Below are 24746 nucleotides of genomic sequence, written 5' to 3' on the forward strand. Positions count from 1 at the left end.
AGTTCCTTTGTCCACTGGCAAAACTCACCAGGTATGTATGAAATGTGCCAAAATATCTCCAGAAACATTAGTCTGAATTAAAGATGCCTCTCATACCCTTCATTTTCATGCACTCAAATTTTACTATTGCAGTTATGAACAAAAGGCCAACTGAAATGGGCAAAATGCTTTTAATATTTATCAAAGATATATTTTCATCATTATCATCAATTACTCTAATATAAATTAACAAGCTATTGTCACTTGTCAGCTCAATTAAAAAAAAAAAAAAAACAGAAAACACTGTGGCAGTTTATGTTAAGAAAAAATGTCATCTATCCGTGACTTTCTCTTTCTATTTAAAGTTAAAAATGGGAAACACAATTTTTCTATGTTAACCAGCATTGAAACAATCCAAATTAATCAACAGACTAGCCACAACAGCTTCAATGATTAAAAAATAAATAAAAAGTTAACAAAATTCCCTGCTAATATTTGAAAAATTAAGGTTTCCAATGTCTTGAACAATGTGTATTTATTTAAATCTGTATGAAGTGCAAACATTCTGGTTTAGGAACCCTTCACTCTTTCTGTAGAAGTACAGTTGTCTACCAAAGGGAAAAGATAATAATGAATCAGACCTGCAAAACTGAAATATGTTAAACCATACTAAAAATATCCTTATTTAGTTAACTGCAGCCTTTTCTTTTTGCAAACTATTGTGCAATATACAGCACAAGTTTATATGAGAGTTGCAATGCAGTACAGATATGCATGATATACTGATTCCTTCAGGGCAGGCACAAGAGATTATCTAAGCAAAGAAAGAAAAACGAGTACTAAGAAATAAACTATAATTGTTACTATAAGCTATTTGCTCATGTAAAATCTTCACAAGGACAGAAAGAATCAATAAGAACACCTGGAGCCAAGTTTTCCAAAATTATCTTTGGAAGCAATATCCCTTCATTCTGCAAGAAGTACCTTCAAATACATCCACACAAATGTCTTTCTCTGTATTCTTAAACCTGCCCCCCCCAATTGCTATGCATCAGCTCTACTCAGTTCCAGTTACAACTTCACTGTATCCTAGATTATTGTTAATTTTATGTGTTCATCATGGCATCACTGTAGAAAGCAGACTGCTTAGCATTAGCTGCTTAGCACTAAAGTTAATCAAGCCTTAGGCCATGAGAAACTACACTTGTAACATTGGTGTGAAACTGCATAGCTAAGATCAGAAGAACTAGCTTTGACCAGCAGATAAGGGAAATATGCACAAACTTGAAAAGGCCTCAGGCCAAAGATACCACCAAGGAAACCACAGATGAATGAATTGAGAAGCAAGGAGACCCCAGACAATAATGACTGTCTGGAGAACAGCAGGGCACTGACAGTGCTGCTATAGGGAGGTTACTTCATAAAAACTACATAAAACCAAAGCCAATATGAAATGGGGTCCCTGAGAGGCATCCATCTCGAGCTGTAGAATTGTATGAGACTAATAAACATCTTTCAAAATATTACCTGATTCTTAAGCCATGGGACCCTAGGGTCAGATCAAAAGAATGACGACAGTAAAGTAATTTTGCATTAAATCCTGTATTAATGGGAGCAGTGGTGTAATTTCTTCAACAGTTTTGGTGACCTAGATAGGACCCTGGGCAACCACCATTAGACCCTCTCACCTCCAACTGTCCATTTGCTGGCATCAGGTGAGTTCACTCAGGGCCCTGGGGATGAGAAGTGCTGACTGGTGAGTTTTAAATTTATGTTTTAAATACAGGTTAAATTCTGGGAGCATGCTGAAGTGGGACATATACCTACCATAGAAAAGGGGACACCTTTAGCCAAAGTACTATGAAATTAGAGGAAAACAGATGAAATTGCAGGTGGACCACAGCATATGGGTTATTACTTTTGCAGGTATCTCTACAGGTATCATCGTACATATACATTACTGAAACATGTGTTGTAACCAAAAATCAACTTATATTAGAGGCTATTGTTATTCAACACCCATATAAGTAGCCGGTATGCTAATAAAAACAAAAGGAGACTGTAGAAAAAGAAATACGTAACAGCTTAGCACCTCAACACTAAAGTTGAGGGAGCCTTAAGGCTATAGGAATGTACTTTTAACCTTTTGTTTTTAAATGGAGAAACCAGTAACCCAGAACCAGTTGAAACTAGAATACAAGGGAGTAGGAACAAGACTAACTACAAAGTTTCCTAACTTTGAGATAAGAGAAAAAGAGAAGTCATAAATACAAATAAAGGCCTGGAGACAGAAAGAGACCTATCAGTAGAAGGTGAAGGCCGAGGCCCAGAAATGCTGTTGGATAACACAGATAGCGTGCAAAGGAGATGTGGAGGAGTGAGGACTATAAATCAGAAGGCTATCGGACAATATAGGTCACTCCTTGGAGGCACCCAGCTCAAACTGTCAAGTGTTATATTAATAAATAATCACTATTATAATAATGAGCTGATTCGACTTGAGGCATTCAATTAGGGTTGAACCAAGTGAAGTCAGAGGTGGTGATAGCATAATTCCTGAAACAGGTAGCTACAGCATAATTGGAACCGTGGTCCAGGTGGCAGCTGCATAATTCCTACAATAGCATGTAGCAGTTCGTTCTCTTTGAAAAAGCATTCAATATAAATAACATACATCACATATTTCTGAAAAACATTTACATACAATCTAAATACTAACTGATGAGCAGCAAAGAGAAAAAGTTAAAGGTTAAATTTAATATGCCTTGAGAAAAAAAAAAAAAAGAAGCAAACAAGGGCAATTTAGTTGCATCCACCTGCATAAATTCACTTTCCAGTACCAGTAATTCCTAATGAAAAATTGGTTCTTGCTACTGCAATTGTCATAAACAAAGTTTTAAGCAGAATTAGATACATGGAGTATTTCCTGTGCTGTTGCTTTCTATTCAAGCAGAGCTTGGTCTTGGCAAGTACTGCACACCTGAGCAAGTTTGGTCCTGATACAGTAGCTAAATTTGTGTCATTGAGCTGTCTTGTGAAACCTGATGTTTTCCATAGAGCTTTGTATAAATAGTGATTTTTTTACAATAATCAGAAGTTTTTATTCATCTGATTACTTGGAAAAGCAAAGCTACTCACAGTCTTGGTACAAAGCACACTAAAAACCAGGAAAAGCTTTCACAACTCCAAACTTATTTGAAGCCTTAGGACTATAAACACTTCTCAATTTAACATCGTGACTAGTGTTCCTGGAGTCAATGTATGGTACAAATTGCTGTTCTTGCAGCCCCTACCTCAAGCAAACCACTATTTAAAGTGAACAATATATAAACAATACAAAATAAATTCAAAGCCTGTAATTAGTGTGCATAATGTGCCAGCTGTTGATACTAATAGTAATGGACAAATCCCACGCTACTAAGTTTAAAGCCAACAAATAGACTTCTGACTTAAAAAAAAAAAAAAAAAAAAAAAAGCAATTAAATTGGGACTGGCTAAAAAGAAAAAATTACTACATTAAAAATTGATTCATTCATGCAAAGGTGAATGAAGCAACTATTTACTCTATTTCAACTTACCTATTAAAGACTCACCTAAGTTACAAACTCTGACAGGAACTTTTAATTAATCACCCAAAAACACTTCATTTTCCACATTCAATTACTAGTATACAATCCATTTAATTAGCATAGAAAGAGCTTCAACTGTCTCAGATCAATTACTTGAGAATCATCATTAAGATCAAGTGCTAACAGAGCAAATGAAGTTACCAGAAAGGAATGATAATAGGCTTGCCCCTCTGTGAGCACCAGAGCATTCAACAAAGTAAAAAGGTATGAGGTAGGAGGCATACAATTCTGATAACGCTCCTCACATTTTGGGTCATGCTGAACTTATGCTGAGACTGAACTCATTCCTAACTTGTTGCTTCCTGATAATTTTTCTCTGCCCCTTTTCATGGTGGCTCTCTTCTGACAGCTGGATACAGGCTTCTGTGTACAAAAAAAAAAAAAAAAAAAATATAGAATTAGGTGAAGGCACTCAAGCAGAATAATGTATGGAAATAATTTCAAAACAACAAAACAATAAAGTTGCCAGAACTCTCAGGGACTCTGAAGTTCTAAGAGAATTCCAAAGCCCAGGGAATGAAGCCTAAGAAATAGGAGAAGGTATTTCCTTTCAAAAGCTAGCACTGCTCCAAAGAGCTAGGTTTTGCCAGCAGGAAGTAGTCATCAAATTTTCCTAAGCACAGTTGTTTACCTCCCAGAGTATTTCCAAGCAGAGGCTCCAGTTCTGAACCAGGATGTGCAAACAGGAAAATTTACTGGAACAGGAGCTTTTAGGTATGTGAGATTTCAACAGTTGGCTACTTTCCTCAGAGATCTCACTCAGTATGTTAAATATTTACACAGAATCCAGAACGCAGGCTGCCAGTTCACTGGGACAGTAAAACAGCAAGTTTGGTCTCTCTTTTATTGCCTGTTCTGCAACATCACCCCTAAAGATGCACTGAAAGTATCATCTCAATTGAGTATAGTACTTTTATCTTTTTCCTTTTACTTGTAACTACCACCACAAATGCATCATCATGCATCAATACACAGAAGTGGACACACTACCTCTCAAACAACATCACTTCTAAAGAGAACTTGCAGCACAGAACTCTGTCCTTTAGTTTGGCCAAGACCTTAATCACATCTGGAAGTTATGTCAAAATGGGGCATCTTCCAGAACCTCAAAATCCTGCAAAATCAGCACAACTTTCAGGTCTGCATTTTTCTCATCAGCTGTATTGGCAGATCTTTGAAGTGGAACACTGTGCTTAGGACCAAGCTAGAAAAAAACAAAACAAAACAAAACAAAACATCCAAGGAGCTGAAGTAGAACTACATCATTGAAATAGGTATTACAGTCAAACAAGTCACAGCCAAGCACCAGAGATGCCAATAGTGGAACCTTTATAAAGGAAAAGGGAATCCATGCAATGAGATAGAGACAAGGATGAAGGCATGGTGTTGGAAAGGGATGGGCTCGACATCTCTTAAGCAAGGTAGTTATAAACAGAAGCCAGAACAAAGCACAGACCCAAGACAAGACCCTGAACAACCACCTCCCCTAGCCTGTGAGATTCATTCACAGATCAGATAGTTCCCTGATACCCACCACATTCCCTGAACTGAGCCTACTTTCCTTGCCAGCTGGTGCACTGCTGTTTAATTCCCAGTTGAGTCTCTCAGGGACGGGCAGATGACATAAATCTTGCCAAGGGCATCCAGTCACTATGTATAAAACTCTGTTTACATGACCAATGTTTGCAGAGCTTTCCAGTAGTGTTTCATTTTTACAGAACTAGTAGCATAGGGTTGCTGATAAACATTCCTTTCCCTTCACTGCCCTTTCATTTACAGTGTTGTCTGTAACTTTTTTCCTTTTAAATTCCCATGAACTTAAAAGGAGAAATTACTCCAGTCTCTGAATAAGCAGGAGAAATTTGTTTCTGTCAGACAAAACACAAATCAGACTAAGAGCTCTTTACCTCAAAATACTGAAATTTCTTTGTAAACAAGTAAGATTTGTCTTTAATAATCAGTATTCTGTGACTGGTGGGTGGGGGTAATCAGCTTTCAGATGAGAGCAGAGATTGGCAGGCTACCTCTATAATGAGACCTCTGTTACTTAATACATATGCCAGTTTTCTGGGAAAAAAAATAAAATAAATAGTAAATTGACAAAAAAAAATGTAAACGCTACTTAACTGTATATATTTGTTTAATTCTGGTCTTGCCTAAAACCAGGTAATTGTTTAGTTTTAGAGGAAACTAAAGAAAATGAAGTAAATGGAACTATAATGCAAGTGAAATCCAGTGAACAGAAGAAATATATAGATGCAGGGAACATTCTGACCTCATTATATAGGTCACTTGATCTTAAATTTACTGTTATTACTCCAAAAAGAAACTATATATCATCAGAGCATGTTAAGATAAATCTGCTGCCTTGTATTCTGCAATGGTAAAATAAGGAATTACACAAAAACTAAGAAGCCATGAAGCATGGATGATTTCGCTGACAAAAAAAATCTGTGGTGCAAAAAAAGTTATTACAAGACAGGGTAACAATGGAGAATCATACTTTAAAAAGTTAATCACTTTCTATACATGCATCTATTGTCAGTCTTTCAGAACTTACCTTTTCACCTACCTGTTTTTATAAGGTCCTGTATGAAATTTATGCCTACTGAAAACTTAGAATACAGTACAACCTCTTTGAACATGGGCAATGCTGCTAAACTGCCTAGAGGAGCTGCAAGATGGGCTTCCATGCCTTTGTCTGCTGAGAATTCCAATGAAAATGATTGAAGACCCTCCCTTCCTTGAAAAAAGGCCTTGTAAAAGGTCCAACCTCTAGCCAATCTTCATGAATGTCTGAGTTAACTCAGACTTCTCTTGTCAATCAGAAGCAAAGCTTCAGTATAATGGTGGGAAAAAAATCTATTGGGATGTGGAGATGGAATTCCAGTATCAGGGCACGTGATCTGAATGAACATACACTGTCTATAGTGGCTAAAATACAGCTGTGGGAGAAAATACAGAACTTCAGCATGTCATTCCAAAGGCACTAGAAGAAAAGGTGTAACAAGAATCACTCAAGGTACAAATGTGATAGGATCACTCCCTCAACCACAAAAGCAACTTGGGTCAAAGTACTGCACTATAATGATGACCAGAGTAAGAATCTCCAGACTATACCTGTGGCTCCCACGCATGCCTAAGATGGAAATGAGGCAGACCTACCATTGTTCATTGTAATTCTGTGTAGTAACAGGTGCCAGTAATGTATGTGGACAGAACATCAGGGTGAAGAAATAGAATGCAAACATCTGAAGTGTTTGTAAGATGCTTGCATGAGGACCAGGGTTTGAAGCTGGACTCAGTCTTTTCCGCACTTTTACGGTGACACACTGGAAGCAATCATAGAAGCCAAGGAGGCAAAGTCTCAATAATAAGTCTTAATTGAGAACGGATGATAGCTGAGCAAAAAATCACCTTTCTGCAGCACTTGCTTGAGACACTGTAAAGAGAAGGCAAAGCCAACCTCACTTCCTACAGAATGCAGACAGGTTGGCAGCCCCACACAGTAAGCAAAGGATACAGATTCTGCATAATTAATCTTAGTATAGCAGTACCACCTTTTTGCCGAGGAACAGATATCTCACTGTTCCTGCTAGGCTTGACAGCCTTTGCTGAAAAGTGCTATACCTTTTATTATCACCTTACCTGTAAATTGTTGTGACCCACTACAAGAATTAAGAGCAGCCCTTCCATTCAAACCCAGAGGAGCTAAAAAAATTCCATGTCTCCAAGAAGCCTGAACTGGTAAGACCAGAAGAAATAGTGTTGCCAGTACCCCCAGAAAAACCTGTAATATGGCTGAAGTGAAACATTTCCCCTGCTCCAGCTAACAATTAACTCGGCAGCTATGTTAGTAGAGTTTTTTATATAAAGGTAAGGTGAATTTCCACCTGAAGACTGAAAGAACTAGAATTTTGAGAGATGCACTCTTCCACCCCAATGTGTATTGATGAAATTTAAGAATAAATAAAATGAATACAAAGCATATTACAAACATTATGGGTTTGGAATAACCTCGTTTTAGGCTGCAGAACAGTTCCCCTTCTCATTTATTCAGCTATTGATACAGAGCTGGGAATATGCCAGCTGTTGACATGAGCTTGACACCCTAAGCCACCTTCCAAATGTTTTAGACAGGCATTGGGCAAACAAGCTCTTTCTCAGGCTATTAGTTAAACTATATTTTCTCTATACTCTCCCATTCTCTTTCCCTCCTTTATTCACCCTTTTTTCACATGTAGATAACATTCAACTCATATTTCTTTCTCTGTATCTGATATTACACAAAGGGAAAGCCTCTCCACCTTTGTTAAACAAAATTATTTCCTTTGGTGGGTCAGCCACCTGAACATACCACATAAAAGTGTGTTGGCAGGAACTAATGTTGTTTCTGGCAGGACAGCCAACAGTATCCTCACTGGTACATCCTTTAGCTGGTGGTGCTGAACTAAAAGGCAGGGTAAGAAGCTTTCTTGAATAACTTGAGTACTGTCATGTGGATCACAGGCTTGAATCCAATGACTGAAAAAACAGAAATATGAAAAAAGGAACGTGTAAACAGCAAGTTTGAAAAAAGAATGGCAAAAATCAGGATTAAACTTGAAGTCCTTTAATTAAAGCTTTCTGAAAGGGTGCCTCAGTTCAAGACAAGCTTTATTTAACTTTTTCGCTTCCACTTTTTACCCAGTAGCTTACCATATAGTTAATAAAAGATTCTATGTATCCTAAGGCAGTAACATAATATTTATAAGCCTAAACATATTCTCAGTAACTATACCACTGCTAGCCTGAGCAATGCTACTACAATTACTCAACAAGACAAGACCAGAAGGTCTCAGGGCTTTCCTTTGCCAGCTGCTACCACTAACACCAAGCATGTTAATGGATACCATTATTATATTCAGTAAAAGTGGAAACCACCAATGCCAATGGCAGCTTCCAGTTCTGTCACTGTTCCAGCCTGGTCACATACCACTGTTACATGGCTCTTATACCCCCAGCAGCACATATGTGCTTCTGAAGTTTACTCATGATCATAACTGTTGGTTGTAGAAGGAAAACGATGCTTTTACTCTGGTTCTTTTTAAAATTAGAAAAATTAAGTCACATACAGATACAAAATTAGGGTTTTTCTTCAGCCATAATGCTAAGAAATCTGGGTATCTATATGATAAATCACATCATGGCCAGTTTTAGAAGTATAGCTACAAATATCAGAAAGCAGCAGAAGCAGGGGCAGCCTGTCTGCTGTAAGTGTTCAACATTTTTATTTGCTGTAAAAATGTGCAACCTATTTGACACAAATGTCTCGTATTAGAAAAATATATTAATATTGGTCTGTATTTCATTAGAAAACAGTAAAACTTTTAATTTTGAATATAATTAGAGAATAAATATGATTACAAACCCCAGAGACATACAAAGGAGAAGCAGTTAAACTATAGGTATCTGAGGGGCCAAGCAGGACCAGAACAAATTTTTTTGCACTCAGAATAAAAGGTTTATCAAAAGTCGCCACAATTTTCACAAAAGCGTCACAGTAGAAACATGAACTATTAGACTTAGCTAAATGTCATGCTGCAGTGAGTAAGAACAAACAAAAACTTGCAAATGCAGAGTTTGTTCTTTGTTATCGTGAAAGCCTGGCAGTACTCCAATACTGGAATAATTCCAGACAAGCACACCAGTTGTGCAGTGCCTTTGAACTTTTAAAGCTAATGTTTTTCCTTTAATGTTTAACATCTTATCTATTTTAAACTCGCTGTGTGAGTGGATTTCAGAAATAAACTCAAGGAACCAAAATTTTAACATTTCACAACCACTTGGGTAACAGGCAACTAACTGCCCGTGAGCAAATCCCGGGAAGCTTAGGGCACTGAGGTATGGCTGATATTTCAAAACAGAGTGCCCTAGGAAACTGCCTATTATTGCTTGCACATTGCCGAACAGCTGAATTTGTACATGCATGACATTGCAAGGCTTTCTAGCTGCAAAACGCGTAGTTGTCTGGGTCTGAAACAGCTCGGATTTAACATCAACCCATTACATTTTGTCAACGTACTCCGTTAGATAATATGAAAAGGGTACTTTTCACTTATCACATCATATTGCTACTGCTTATAAACACATTCAATTCAAAATAGAACACCTGGAGCACTGCTGCAGGCTCCCTAGCAGCTTCTTCTTGTCTGTCACAAACCTCTTCTGTTTTCATACCCTTTGCACAGCATCCAGCATAGGTCCATTCCCAGCAGTTGCGTTCCCACAAATGCTGGCCCTTTCCCTGCTTTCTGTTGAGATTTGGGACAGATGGTACCTGGGATGTCAGAAATGCAAGTTTTACTGTGCTGCCGCTTTGCCCCTACTCGGTCCCTGTGCCCCTGACGCTGCTCAGGCTGAGCGCCCCCCACACCCGCTGCGCCGCAACCAGACCCAGCAGCTGGCGCCTGCGAGGGCCCCACGCGGGCCCGGCCGCGAGGATCCCCCCGGGCCCCCCGCTTCGGGCCCCCCGCTTCCGGCGCCCCGCGGCCTCGCCCCTCCGCCGCTCGCCGGCCACCCCCGCGTCTGATGCAATCACCGCCCGGCCTTGCCTCCAGCCGCGGGCGGCCCCGGGCCTGTCGTCACGCCGCCCCGGCCAATGAGGGAGAGCCACGACGGCAGAAAGCCGGGCGGGGCGGCGGCGCCCGCAGAGCGCCGTGCGCGCGCCGGGCCCGGGCCGTTCTCTCCTGCGCCGGCCATGGCAGCGCTCCCCGGGGCCGCGGCCCCGCGCCTGCTCCTCATCCCCGGCGAGGCGGCCGAGCCCGCCGCCGGCCGGCGCCTTTCCGTCGTCCTGCCGGCAGGAGCGGCCCCGAGCCCCCCGGGGGCTCCGCAGCCGGCCCGCAAGCGGCAGCGGCTCACCCATCTGAGCCCGGAGGAGAAGGCGCTGCGCAGGTGAGTGGGGGGCCGGCGGCGCGGCGCGGCGGGGCGGCCGCTGGTGCTGACGGCCGCGGTGCCCCGCAGGAAGCTGAAAAACCGCGTGGCGGCCCAGAGCGCCCGGGACAGGAAGAAAGCGCGGATGACGGAGCTGGAGCAGCAGGTGGTGGAGCTGGAGGAGGAGGTAAGGAGCTCGGCGGCCCCGCGGGAGGGTGGCTGCGGCGGCACCTGCTGCGACCCCCCTGCCTGCGCGGCTCTCTGCAGAACCAGAAGCTGCTGCTGGAGAACCAGCTCCTGCGGGAGAAGACGTGCAGCCTTTCCCTGGAGAACCAGGAGCTCCGCTGCCGCCTGGGTTTGGATGTTCTGAAAACAGAGAAAGAAAGCGAGTCCAAGGTGAGCACTGCGGTGTTCTTGGTGGCAGTCTTGTGCTGTTTCTTGGCAGAGCCTGTTAAGAGTCGCTGTGCTCTAGGAGGCAACTGTGCGGTAATGCCAGGGAGCAATAATCCCAGTGTTGAGAGTCTCCAGGCTGAAACAGGTATGCTCTGAAGAGAGCATGCTTTGTGTGCCAGAAATACTCTTGTCTTCCGAGAGGAGGCTTTCCCACAGGTTGAGTAGTTGTCGAGTCTTAAGCGAGCACCATTGGTAGTGTGGGAGATAGTGAGCTCATTAGTCCCAAGCTGTTTTATGTCACCTGCATTTCTATACTATGCTGTGGAAGCGAAATAAGAATTCTTAGTCATGTGTGGCTGTCTCAGAAGAACAGGGGAGATAGTGAGAGGCTGAGCTCTCTATTAAAAGTGGTGAACAAGGTGGATTTGCAGAGGTATAGAAGTTTGTGTCACTTTTGCAAGCGGCCTCATCGCTTCAGGCTGCTACTGTATAAGCAAGGAGAGACTAATGGGGGAAGCCTTTGCAGAGAGAGAATGGTCTTCAGGATGCTGTATTGTCTGCCAGAACATATGTGATGACTGACAAAGCTTTTTCTTTGGTCCAGGTCGTGATGGAATCACAAGTGGATGAGATCGGGTTGGTGACCGGGTCCGCTGAGTCCGCAGCACTCAGACTACGTGTTCCTCTGCAGCAGGTGCAGGCCCAGCAGTCACCATTTCTGACAAATTCCACATGGATTCTGATGGCAGTGACTCTTCAGATTCTGAGGTAAGCATCTGCTTCTGTCCTAAATGCCCATGAAATTCAGAACCACTGTGGATTTAAGACTCAGTTGAGAACTTCTTGATGTAGAGTTTCTTGATGACTTTCCACAGTTAGCTTGTTTTTTAAGCTTTGGAATATTATACCTGGGGCTCAAGACAGCTAGGGATCCTGTGAGTACAAGACAAGTTAATGCAACTTGAACAAGTCTGGCTTTTGTAATGTGAGATAATATTGCACAGAATAGCCTCTTAGTTCTTACAGCAAAGCATGCAAATACAAACTGCATACTGTGCTTTTACTGTTGCTGAAAACATATAATTATTTTCTTTATGTCTGATATTTAACAAGGTTGTTGGAACTTAAAGACTGTCCAATGTGAATCTCTTTTAGAAACTTAAAGACAGGAAGGTTACACAGCTTTTAGTCACGGGCATATCTGCCTGCATCTGGTTCTGGTACTTGCTCTGTGGACTTGGCGGATTCTATGGTGTTTTTATACAATAGGTCCAAGATTTTGAGGAGCTTCTAGTAGAGATTGAACATCTAATCCAGAGTTTGACAAATCTCTAGTACCCTTACAAGAGAACTAATGGACAGAAGTTCTGAACAATAAGTAATTTTCTGTTCTGATAAGTGGTGTGCTTGGTAAAACTCCTAATTCTGTGATGTTAGCATATTTTAACTTCCAGGTGAGGGTGAACTGATGCTGCAACAGATGTTTTCCTGTAATAGTTGTAGGCTGTCTTTCTAAACCAGTGTTTTATTCTGCAGTCTGATCTCCTGTTGGGCTTTCTGGACAGTCTGGACCCAGAGATGTTTCTCAAATGTGCTGATTCAGAATCAGCATGCCTGGAAAAGCTGGAGGAAGAGATCTGTGGAGAAACAAATTCCATACCGACCCCCCCCTCTCCCTCTTTGGGGTCCCCATCAGCTAAGCTGGAGGCCATTAATGAACTCATAAGGTTTGATCATGTATACACAAAGCCCTTAATATTGGAGATTCCTGTTAAAATGAGCAACCAAACCAATATGCTAGTGAAAATTGAGGAAGTATCTCTCTCTCCATCTGAAGACAAAGCTTTTGCTGAGATCCCAGTGTCTGTGAAAGAGGAACCCGTAGACAGCTTCATGCCAGAACTGGGCATCTCTCATCTGCTTCCCTCTCCTTGTAGCCTTGCAGCCTCAAGCAATCTGTTGGATGCTGGTAGTGACTCAGGATATGAAGGATCCCTGTCACCTTTCAGTGACATGTCCTCTCCACTTGATACTGACCATGCCTGGGAGGATAGCTTTGCAAATGAACTATTTCCCCAGCTGATCAGTGTCTAACTCAGTGTTAACTCTCCCTGATTAACTATTTTGGCAGGGTAACAGGATATGCCCTTTGAGGGGCATGTGTGGGAAATCAAGTGTATACAGAAAAATTATCATTTCTACCTAAGAATGCTGGTAGGTGGGGTGATAGCCAATGTATTTCTACTTGTATGAAGAAAAAAAAAAAACTAGGGTGTTGCCCCTGTGTCTGTTGACCCCCTCACCCAGTGTTGGCTTATGAGAGAAGTTGTTTTCTCAGTAACTTGGCAATTTGGCTGAACCTGAAAATCAAAATATTCATTTTCTTTAATGCTGAAAGCTTTAATGGTCTCTTCATGTATAGACAGCTGGGTTAAAACTAGAGTCTGTACATCTTATGGACTTACTGTGTAAATGCTTGTTTTCCATTTGCTATGTAGAGTTGCTTTCTCCATTTTAATATTTAACTGTATTGGTGCAATTAAAGTGCAATGCAGCTCACTTCTTGTCTTGTATCTCAATGGGGAGGGGAGAGTGTCTGTACCTGCTGAAGTCTGAAACTCTACCGAAATTTCTGGAAGTTAGACCTTTCAGTGGCTGGTCTTCTGCTGCCTTGATGCACCTACTGATCCAGTGGTACTACTGTGGTGCATGTAGCTGAGTGCTTTAGCAGCCTTTGTCATGTCTTGGAGCACGTGATGTTGCAAGCTGTTCAGTATAGATAGGTTTGTAGGGTGGCCAGAGATGCTATAGAGCAAAATCTGCAGCCATAATAGGGAATGCAAGTGGCAGTAGCTTGATGTCTGAATAAAACTAATTCCTTCCTCTTGGTAACTTTTGTTGTACAGAATACTCTAGGCTGAGTGAAGGTCAGTGCTTTTCAAGTCGCATGTTTAGTACTCATGAAGTAGCGAGACAAGGTAAAAAAGGTATAGATTCTGCATTATCACAGGAATTCCTGAAACAAAAATCAACTTTGTAGGAGCTAATTTCACATATAACAGTATGACTACGTAGTTTTTGTTGTTCTCAGCCACTTGTTGCAATGGCACAGTATAGAAAAAAAAAAACTTGAATTGGACTGATAGGGAAGAAACTGTGATGTTGTATCCCAAGTAAGAGCTGTTCCAGGTGTTTGTACAACTGTTCTTGTTTTCAGTTCTGTTGCATGTCTTGCATTCTATTTGGACAGAAATAGCTTATGGGAGGTAAGGAGGAGCATTGGGTTACTAATGTTTAAGGCGACAGGACTTTGTTTTACAAACTTAAGTAACTTACTTTTTAATAAAATACCCTGTCTGAATACTGGATAGTAGTAAAAAGTAACTGCAAAACAAACTTGGATTTAAAAAATAAATTTGTGGTAGTCTGAAAACAGCTTATTATACTTTCACACTGGAAAATGGGGTGACTGCAAGAGGACCCTTAGTACATAATGCATGTTGCAAATCTGAAAAGCAAGCAGTTAAATGAGGATGACAAAAGTAATACAAAATTAATATGAAGTTCCAATAATGCTAATTAATAAATTCAAAAAAAAAAAGGCAAAAAGAATTAAAAAATAATGTTTTGGACAAGCAAGGAAAAAGTTTCTCACCTCTTTAAAACTCAGCTCTAAGGTTTCTAGCTGAGAAGTCCAAAACAGTTCATAGTGTAAGTATACAGTACTTGAAATAATGCCTGGAAAAGGACTGAGATTTTCACATACCTTCCTCAGGGCTATAGAAAGGTTGAGGTTAGCGCACCAGAGATGTGCAGCCCATCCCACTGGTTTGTGGCTGTATATTCTGTTTTCAGACATCTGGCCTTTAAAGGGTAGCACATTAAAGACTAAGCATAGTGATGACATAGCAGTGTTTCTGTTCAGTGCTGCATTACTTTCAGGCAATGTGTGTGTTCTTGTGAGTTTGTTGTCTGAGACATCTAATGTAGACTTAGTATTGATTATTCCTGTATGAGGTTTTCATTTTTTTTTTTTTCCTAGGAGTTGATCCCAAATGTAGATTGAAGTGTTTTGTTTTGTTTTTTGATAAGACACTATTTTCCTTAAGATACCCAGGTTATTACTGATTTTTCTCATTCTGGTTTCACTCATGATTCTTACCACTTGAACTGCTTTTTCTGTGCACCTGGAGAGGATGTTGTAGCTATAATAAGCACTTAAACTGATAGCCATTTTAATAGCTACTGAAAGTAAGGCCTTTGCTTCCCCGTCCTAACCCCCCCCCCCCCCCCCCCCCAAAAAAAAAAAAAAGTTAGTGGTACTAGAAAGCTCAGTACTGATACCTTTGAGATTTTTAAATTGATTTGATTTATTAAACTGGTGATTTGAACCAGCATTTTTGAGCATAGTTTGGCTGCACGGATATGCTTTTTAGGTTTCCTGTAAACTTCAGAGCCTGTCCTAGGGCAGCCCAGTGTCTTTGAAGCAAAGGCTGCTACCACAGCAGAGGAAGGAAGCAGTGATGGTGTAAATGTTTTTTTTTTTTTTTTTTTTCCCCACCTTAATTGAAGCAGCTGCTAATCATCACTTTGAACAAGAATACTGCAATTCTCAGACTCATCCTTGTGCAACTACAGATAGAATTAGACAAAGGGATTAAGAGTGGCTGGGGTGAATTATATGGAGTAGAAAGGTACCTGCATCTGCTACGCTACAGTGGAAATTATTCTTGTATTTGGTTACTGCCCTAGCAGGCAGGAAAAGCACTTAAACTCTATAGCCTGAAACACTGCGATGAAGGCACTGGAACACTTCACCTGTGCTGTATCTCTTTCCCTCTCATCTGTCCTGCAACAGGGCACTCAGAAAGGTTTTTAATGTGTCATTTTGCCACCGCTCAGCCTTCTAAAACTGCATGCATGACATAGCACTTCTACCCAACAATCTATCATAGGTGCCTATAACCACTGTCCTGGTCTGTTTCTGGAGTTAGACCTGTGTTGTTCAGCCAGTGAAGCACTATGTGTGAGCATGGATGGGATGAACTGTAAAGGGAGTTCAAAATGAATGAAGGGAGATAGTCTTCAACATGCACTTTTGAAAAGTGCTTCAACTTGGTTACTCTGCAATGTTCCAGGTGTGATTTACCAAGTAAAACAGCAGTAACACTGCTACCCAGTGACATGGATACATACTGCCCATTTTCACTGGTGTATCATTTAACTTACCTCAAAGATGAAAACATGTTATGGCTTGAAGAGCAACATTAAGATCTAAGAAAATGTGAAGTTCTCTATGGTCACATTATCATGATATTTGGAAATGGACTCTGTTTAGGATGTTTCCACCCAAACCTTGTTAAACACAGCACACAGAAGAGTTTGATGAAGTATTTGTATCCTTCTGGTGCTTTTTTTTTTTTTTTTTAATATCTGCAGCTATAAAAGCTGCAGATATCTCATGGCATACTTTATCAAGACTTACTGGCAGCGTAGGTTCTAATACAAGCTGCTAATATTTAGGGAGAGTGATCTCAATAATAGCACACAGATATTTCTTGTTGGGCATTTGGGAGCCAAATAGAATTCAGAAGTCCTACTCGCGTTCATACTTTTTACTAGACTGAAGTCTTAAGTAATACCAGGGCACCATGGGATTTTTATATAGTACATCAACAGCCACAGATAAAAGTGAGAGAATTTAAATTGGTAGCAGAGGGTCTTCATTTGAGATCTGACAGTAGATGAGAGAGAAGTTAAAAGTAAACCCAAGCTAAGCTGGGGCAGGAGAGGTAAGAGTAATACGTGTGTCATGGGACAGACTTCATCTTTGCAGTATGCTTCTTTAACATGCCTACTTTCTGCTCTAAGCTGTTTTGTAGTGTCTACCTGCATCACAGCAAGTGTGGATCTAGGCCTAGCAGTTCACGCGTATGTTGTTACATGCACAGTTGATTAAATATATGATCTGCAATAGAAACCACACATCTGCCATGGCTCATTGATACAAGACACAAGCTCTGGCACAAATACAAGTTCAGTTCCAAATCCATGCCAAGTATATTATTTCCATCTTCACAGGGCTGGCCCCATAACTGTGATACAACTCCAGTCTACAATTTCACAGCCACATCCACAGGGAAACTGATGCAACTAGGCAAGCTCTACGCAATCTTAAATGTGTTTGGTTTTAAACTACTTTTTTTGCCTCCTACTCTGCACTGGAGAATTATTTAAGCCTTGACTATATCCATTGAATTGACTAATTTAAATTCAATTGAAATTCAATTCATACACTTTAAATCACTCATTATTTGACACAGCTTGGAAAACTCTGGTTGTTTTGAGTAAAACTGACATGCTAGTTTTCTCATTTTGAAAGCAAAGGTAATACTGGTTTAATCAAGCAACTTGGTCATTCAAACTGCTTGAAAAATTATTAAATAGACATTAAGAGCGGTGTTGCCTACCAATAAAGTAATTATAAAAATACTCCACACTCCAACATTTCTTGATTTTATACAGAAATAACCAAGCTAGGCACTCTGAAGTAAAATAAAAAATCTGAAAATACAAGCAATAGCAACACCTTTTACCAAAGGTAACCCTTTGTTTTGTCAGACATGTTTGGATCATGACAGATTCACTGCCCTTTTCTGTCAGCTTCAGGTTTATTCTGCCATGCAGAACACGGTGGAGGAAAAAAAGTTACATGCTTATGGGAACATGATTAAACTAAAAATCTTTTTAGTCCAAAATATGATCTTACCTTCCAAGTAAAGGATGGACATACATTCACAAGTTTTGTTTTCACTTCCATTAAGAATGAAGCACAGCCATCTAAAAATATTTTAGAAAATTTATTGAAAACTCACATAAAAAGGGTGATTTGGCCCCAAGAGAAGACAGACCAGAATCAGTTTTTCTATATTTCAAAATAAAGTTTTTTCCTAATACTGCATCACGTTTGCTATCCTGCTTGTAAACAGAATTAATAGATATATTTTAGGGAAGTCAAAACCAAATCAAACTGTTACAAATACAAAAGTTTGAAAACACCCACTAGCTTGTCCTCTCTCACTCTCTCCAGCTGATTGCTAAAGCAAGAATTTTGCTCGGTCCTCCTAGACAACTATGGGTCCTCCGTTACCCGTACTCTTCTCCATCAGTTTAAGGATTCAGCCATGTTGTCTCCTAATAGTGGCATAAATTAATTATTAAAAAAAATCTTTTATACCAAGTTTCTTAGACACATTTTTTCCCCCATCTCATGGTCTTCCTCAGTAGTCCACTATATTGTTTCAGATATCAGATTAACAGGGCTCGGTGATACTTTACTGACATCAAGGGATTAAAGAGGAAATACATGTCTAAAAGCTAACCTTTGATACAAACATAGCAGGAAAAAAAAAGCATGTTTAAAAGCCATCTATGTACATTTGTTCTCCTGCAAATTTTCTGGGCAACTTGTCATTCAGTATTTTAAGAGGGAAGAAACTGTCTAGATTTGACATATTTAGACTTCCCAGATTTTTCTACACCTTGTGCCATGTATTGCTGAGATGGTTTCATCACTTTTTTTTTTATCCTTTCTTTTCAGCTTATTTAGGATCAGAGCTATCAGCCAAAACAGTCCCAACCTTGAACTTTCACGATAATCCTACAAGCTTAAAAATTGATATTTATTTAGAGGCACCACATTTTCTACCTGCAATAACTACAGCCTTCCCCAAACTGCATTGCTTTACTTTATACTCAAGCAATGTAGCATGTCAAAGGCTGTAGATTTTAAGCAAGTTCATCAGTTTAATAATAAATGAGAAATTTTACACAGTTCATGCAAGAGATTTATAGCAGACTGAAATAAAATAAGACAAGAAGGATCTGCACGCATTCTCCAAAGTTCCAGAATGGTAGCTATACAAAAGTTTTCAGAATAATACCTATTCAAATGTTGGAATGTTTTTAGTGAAGCTCTGAAATATTTTAGCAAGAGACAGCAAATTTCACTCAACCTTCAACAAGAACAGCAAGATATACACAGGATATAACAAAGAGATATCCTTCAAAGAAAGCTTCTCTGATCTAAAAGAGAAGAATGACTGCAGAAGACAAACTTGATTTTAAACTATCAACAATGGGTTAACCATTAAAAAAAATCAAAGATTATCAATTAGCTGTGCAAAGGAAGAACAGTTTTTCTTACGCAAACAGCTGCAATACTGAGAGGCCTGTGTACTTGGCTCCTTTATGTTAGCAGGATGTCAAATACAGACTAGGATGCCATGACTCAATAGAACCTATTACTTGGAAAGGGATTTCCTAAGAAAAGCCTCAATTGAGGTGTCTCTGCAAAAGGTCTGGGACTTCAGACCAGAAGATAAGATCTCTGCCTTGTTTAAGCTTAAAAGAAGTAGTGTGCACTGAGAAAAAGTACAAGCAATAACTCATTGAGGATTCTTTTTCTTAACACTAAGCAGGGTACAAAATTCTTTTGGCATACTTCTGTATAAACTATGTGGCATCATGTTAATGGCATGTTGTAGTTTAGACTGTAAATATAGGTTTCCACAGGCAAAAGACAAATGTCTTTTTAGTTTGCCACCAATATCAGCAGTCCCACTTAAAGTTTGGGACTTAGTTGTACATGACATTCAGCATTTGACTCTCTTTACCCCAGAAAATCAGCTATTATCCAATTTACTTATTTTTATAAAAATTAAAGGATGCCATTTATTTAATGAAGAGTTATGCTGTCTTCAACTGACTTTCCAACTCAATGTACACAAAGAATCACATCACAATATAAAATATGAATCAGTTGGCTGAGAACCACTTTTCCCTAGACTTCGCACCATCTGGGGAGGAGGGTCATCAAAAAAACAAACTATTCACGAGCCAATGAACCAAAGAGGACTAAAGTTAGTAGATAACTTGTAGTATCAAGTTAGTAGCCAGTTTTACTTTCTACAAAGCAAGAGGCTTATGCTCAGCTATAACATTCCTTCCCTACCATATTACAGAATGCATCATTTCAATACTTGAGTTTACATCAAGTGCAAACCAGCTGCAGATGAAACGGCCATTGTGTGAAAAGCTGTATTTCTATTGGGATTACATTTCTGTCTCTGACTAAACTCAAAATTATTCCTTCCTTTCAATACCTTTTTGTGATTTTACTGAAACTAACTGACCAAGCACAGTATATGCACCAGTCTTAGTGGCTCAGTAAGTGAAAAAGTGTGGCTTGAGCCACCATAACATTCAGTATTTGGATTTTATACCTGACCAAGGACTACTAAGAGGACATTTCACCATTAACAAAGATGGAAAGCTGCTTTCTTGTTCCAAAGGTATTTGAGTTGCTTTCTCAGTAAAAATTAGAATATTTAACAGAGCAATCTTTTTTTTTCTTTTTCTTTTTTTTTTTTTTTTAAAAGTTTCCTGAAGTTGTGTCTGGCCAACCCATGTTCTTACGATTGTTACTAGGAAAAATAATAATAATAAAAAGTCAGATTCACACATCAAACCAGAAGGAAAGAGAGAATCAAAAAAACAGCAACAAAAAACAGCAGAAGTTCACCACTTCCAGTCTACAGTCTTGCATCTACAACTCCATTTCTTCTTCTGCACACCCAGAGATTCCCAAACTAGTATACATATCTGGAGACACGACAGTCTGTTGTGATTCAGGGAATATTTCAGTCTGTGGGTCAAAAGCAGCTCTTGGTGTTAACTGCTTTGCTTGACACCCTTCTGTACTCTGCTGCCTCAAGTTCTTAACAGAAACAGGCTTCAGTTTATCTGTGAGAAATTCAGGAAGAGGTTTCCAAAGCACCAGCTCCATAGAAGGACGGCTCCTAGAAGGGATGGAGTGCCAGTTAAATTACAGTTCTCCAATCACAACTGCTAAATGCAGAAGACCAGTGAATATCTTCATCCTTCGTGCTAGCCTGGAACTATATTCCAAAATGCATATACCAACTATTAAATTTCCTCTTCCTTAACTAGTTCCATTACTTCTAGTTCTAACCACGCGTTTTCTTTCACACAAAATTTGATGAGTATTGTTGGTCACACTTCAGGACCTTCTTCTTTTGGAAACCCGCATATATAAAAATGAGGATATAGTTGTTTATTCAACATGTTTCATTCTGTACAAATGAGGAGTACAAAACACAGCTTGATGACCACTATAGTTACACTCATTTTGTTTCACATTAGGATAGTTTTTCCTATTTTTGACCAGATGAATGGTCTGCTACACAATGTTGGCTGCATCATGCAGTAATTAAGGACATCTCCACAAACACAAGACCAGGCCTCTCATTTCATTTGCATGTATTAGCTACATAGCACCATGATTTCCTCCAGAACTTACATAGACTCTATTATTTTCTTTGTCAGGACTTCACCAAAATCCCTCTTCATCCCTTTTTTAAGGGTATCTGACAGGATAAGAGTGGGCAGATTGCTAACATTTCCATCAGCATGAACTTCCTCATCTTCATCAATTATCCTAGGAATGGAGGGGGAAGAGGGAAATAAACACTATTGAGCATACTGTTAACAGGCACATCCACTGCAGTTCTATCTACGTGCACTGCACTATACAGTGTAGATAGCTGACCTAGGCTGGGTACCAGAAGCAGCGGGGCCATGTTAACATGAGTCTCTCTTGGGCCAATATACCCTAAGAATGACTGTTACCATAGAAGCCACTTGAGCAGCTATGCCACTTCTGGTACCTAAGCTAGCTTTGTTATCTTTGCATGGTCCAGCAGTGCACAATGCACACATACACTGAGAAGAAAAAAATAAAATACCACAAATTCACTTCCGGGAAAGTGTAAAATTCAGTCATATTACAAAAGTGAGTCTCAGTTACGTAGTAACTTCACCAGCTTAATTCTTCAGATGTCAACTCAGAGTTATTTAAAAGCTAATGAATATAGTTCTTATCTTTAAAGATTTGGCATCAGTGTCTCTGATTAAGAGCATAAAAAGTTAAAGCATTTAGAACAAATTGGAGGCACCTCCTTTGTTTTTGATAAACCTTTTATAGAGAATTTAGTAGGGTAGCTGGGAAGGAGGGGGAACAGTCCTCTGAGAGTTCTAAAGCAGACTTTGTAATGCAGGTGTAGCCAGATCACAAAGAAAAAACATTGTTACTTTTATTTGCCTATGAGAAATGCATCTCTTCGTGCATCATCAATTGAGTAATCATCTAAAAAAATCTTTTTTTTTTTTTTTTTAATTTTGACTTTTCTAACAACTGTCTGCAGTGTGGGTTTTTTTTTTTTTTTTTTTTTTTAAGAGTATTCTGGAATAATAGCACAACTGCAGTCAACTGATATATACACAACATGCTGGAAAACCTTTCAAATACAAGAATGCACAATATGTTTATTAAATGACTGTAAAAATCTGCCCGTGGCCACCCTGCCATCCCAATATCAAGCCACCTGATATTTAATAGCAAGATGAACCTCAGTCTTAGTGCATATGTGCAGAGAGAGATCTCTGATTCATGCTAATTTGTACACTAACAAATTCACATCTGTCCTGAGCGTTTAGAAGAATTAATTGCAGAACAAGCTGCAATTGGTTGAAAAAAAGCTGAGCTCAAGTCAGACTATATAACATGGGTTAGAATTAGAGCTCTGGATACTCACAAAAGAGTGTAAGAACCCATTATGGTACATTGATGCTGCATGATTATTTTGAAGAGCATATTTATTCAGCATCTCTTGCATCCTCAAGTTCAGATCATAATAGCAGCCCCAACACTCATAAAAACATAGGTAGCCTACAAAGAAACCACTTGCACACAAAGTTGATCTCAGACTTACAGTAGTGTTACCACACTGCTAAATGCTAGTTTTACCCCTTACTGCCCACCAAAAAGGGAAAGCTCAGCAAAGCCAGTCTACTCAATCCCTGCATTTACCTGTCCTCAATTTCCTGAAGCTTCCTGCGAGCAACCTCGCATTGCTGTTCCCCCATTGTCTGATCCATTTCTTCACAGGGAATTTCTAACATGGCAGTTTCAGGACGGCTGCCACCATACCGACTTGCTACCTCCCCAGCTGCCTGCTGACCTGCACAGAGAATCCATTCTTCAGTGTTGGGATTCAAAGGGCAATTTTTGGTTCCTGTCAGTCTCTTCTTCTTCACAGGACAACTAGGAAACAAAATAAGTTTACAATTGACAAAAGAGAAATGTTGTATTCTACACAAAAATATGTTATAGAAAGTAACGTGTGTTTCACCAGATTTGACTAACTATGGAAATACAACCTCCACAAAACAAGACAACATTGCTCTTATTAAAACATGGGTACCCACGCAAGAAAAATCAGTACTACTCAGTTAATTAGGTAGCTGAAATGGATTTGGGCTTGCTCATGTGCAATTCAGGGGAAGAGTTCCAAATTGAAACAATGGAAGATGCTCCTTTCCTACGTATCCTGTAGATGAGATGTGCTCAAATCTTTATTGAAAATAAAAAGGAAATTCTTATAAGATTTCTCAGGCTATTAAAGACAAATTTAATTTACCCTTCTGCCTCTTCTTCTAGCTTATGCTTCTTTCCACCTCGAACAGTGACACTGTAAAACAGAGAGAAATGGTTTTTGGCTTGCAATTCTATCTTCCAATGACATAGATTTTCAAGCAATATTTTCCTCCCTTTTCAAACTTCACGCACAGCTTGAACAGCAGTAAGAGCAACAGTTGCCACATGTCACCAGTTGTGAAGGGAGTGAAGGGTTGGACAACAAGGACCAACTTTTGTTCCAAAGAAAATCAAAGAGGTCTGTAATTGCTCAGTTCTCTGAGCAGAATGCCTGATAATTTCTCCTTTATATTATTTCTTTTTCCCCAAGGGGCAAGAACACTTTTTGCTAAAATTCAAATGCTTCAAAACTAGCATGTGAACCAGCTTCAGGCTCTAATAATACATTGTTGACAGACTCAAATTAAATGTGACCAAACAACAAAATATGACAGAATAAGACTTTATACAAGTATTTTGTGTTCACATATTAGAAAGAGTGAGTTTAAAAAAGAAGTACAAGAGCTTAAAGCATATCAAGATCTAGGAAAATTCGATCACATTTCTTTCTTTTTTGAAGGTTCCTTCATCCTTCACCAAGAAACTTAAAGGCAGTAGGAGAACCAACGCAGTTCTAATGTACAAACAATACAATACCGGAAGAAAATAAATTCGAACCTCTCTTGGAAAGACAGGTTATTTCACAAGGCCAGTACAAATAAGGAACATTTTCCCTTCCCCGTTCCCGCAGTAACGATGTTGATGTTGGTACTTACTGGCTGTGACTCTGCTGCTGGTGCAAGCCTCGCGGGTGTGCCGCGTTTGTGAAAGAGCCCACCGGAGCGACAGTCAGGCTCTCGTTGTAACTCCCAAGCGCAGCAAGAGCGGCAATGTCAAAGCTGCTCTGCAAACACGCGCCGGAGGAGCCGCAGCCATCGGCGCCGTCGCTCCTGTTCCCCGCCAGCATCACGGCGGGGGGCTGCAGGTACCCGCGGCCGGCAGCTCCGGGCTGCGAATCGTCCCGCGCGACTCCCGGCAGGCCGTGGCGGTCAGGGGCCGCGGCCAGCGCCTGGGGGAACTCCAGGGCGGGCCCCGCAGGGATGCCCGGGCAGGATCTGCCCAGAGCTGCCATCTCCTGCCGAGCAGACAGAGGACGTCAGCCCCGCCGGGCCGCGAGGGGCCGGCCCGGCACCGGTGCCGCCGCACGGCGAGCGGCTCCCCTCAGGCGGGCCCGGGGCCGGCGCCGCCTCCCGCCCTGCGAGAGCCGCGCGGAGCTC

General features: G+C 40.3%; 2 protein-coding genes and 1 long non-coding RNA gene across 5 annotated transcripts; 1 reads left to right on the top strand and 2 right to left on the bottom strand.

Annotated features, from left to right (window-relative positions):
• Window positions 1–292: 292 nt before the first annotated feature.
• Window positions 293–10216, bottom strand: LOC309884726. Of its 2 annotated transcripts, none has more exons than XR_014318673.1 (4): window positions 9828–10216; window positions 7966–8132; window positions 4599–4812; window positions 293–3971 (listed from the first exon to the last, which is right to left on the bottom strand). It is a non-coding gene; the product is annotated as an uncharacterized lncRNA (long non-coding RNA). The 2 variants fall into 2 exon arrangements; XR_014318674.1 differs by having other exon boundaries at window positions 9760–10216.
• Window positions 10217–10283: 67 nt separating this feature from the next.
• Window positions 10284–12774, top strand: XBP1 (X-box binding protein 1). The gene is made up of 5 exons (XM_082773953.1): window positions 10284–10541; window positions 10611–10707; window positions 10788–10916; window positions 11518–11681; window positions 12450–12774. The coding sequence occupies exons 1-5, from the start codon at window positions 10348–10350 to the stop codon at window positions 12637–12639; spliced, it is 774 nt and encodes a 257-aa protein (XP_082630079.1). The 5' UTR covers window positions 10284–10347; the 3' UTR covers window positions 12640–12774.
• A 4980-nt stretch (window positions 12775–17754) lies between these two features.
• CCDC117 (coiled-coil domain containing 117) lies at window positions 17755–24745 on the bottom strand. Of its 2 annotated transcripts, XM_082773950.1 has the most exons (5): window positions 24246–24745; window positions 23474–23524; window positions 22864–23097; window positions 21295–21432; window positions 17755–20773 (listed from the first exon to the last, which is right to left on the bottom strand). In XM_082773950.1, the coding sequence occupies exons 1-5, from the start codon at window positions 24599–24601 to the stop codon at window positions 20521–20523; spliced, it is 1032 nt and encodes a 343-aa protein (XP_082630076.1). In that variant the 5' UTR covers window positions 24602–24745; the 3' UTR covers window positions 17755–20520. The 2 variants fall into 2 exon arrangements, with proteins under 2 accessions (XP_082630076.1, XP_082630077.1); XM_082773951.1 differs by lacking the exon at window positions 21295–21432.
• Between the last annotated feature and the right edge of the window lies 1 nt (window position 24746).

Source organism: Aythya marila (assembly GCF_965140915.1).
Source record: "Aythya marila genome assembly, chromosome: 17".
NCBI lineage: Eukaryota > Metazoa > Chordata > Aves > Anseriformes > Anatidae > Aythya > Aythya marila.

What these genes read in the sequence shown, in the direction of transcription:
- XBP1 (XM_082773953.1), top strand. Translation starts at nt 10,348, where the DNA reads ATGGCAGCGCTCCCCGGGGCCGCGGCCCCGCGCCTGCTCCTCATCCCC. An exon ending in GAGGAGAAGGCGCTGCGCAG is followed by an intron (nt 10,542 to 10,610) that starts GTGAGTGGGGGG and finishes GGTGCCCCGCAG; the next exon opens with GAAGCTGAAAAACCGCGTGG. An exon ending in TGGTGGAGCTGGAGGAGGAG is followed by an intron (nt 10,708 to 10,787) that starts GTAAGGAGCTCG and finishes GGCTCTCTGCAG; the next exon opens with AACCAGAAGCTGCTGCTGGA.
- CCDC117 (XM_082773950.1), bottom strand. Translation starts at nt 24,601, where the DNA reads ATGGCAGCTCTGGGCAGATCCTGCCCGGGCATCCCTGCGGGGCCCGCC. An exon ending in CAGCAGCAGAGTCACAGCCA is followed by an intron (nt 23,525 to 24,245) that starts GTAAGTACCAAC and finishes TCTGTTTTACAG; the next exon opens with TGTCACTGTTCGAGGTGGAA. An exon ending in CTAGAAGAAGAGGCAGAAGG is followed by an intron (nt 23,098 to 23,473) that starts GTAAATTAAATT and finishes TTTGTTTCCTAG; the next exon opens with TTGTCCTGTGAAGAAGAAGA.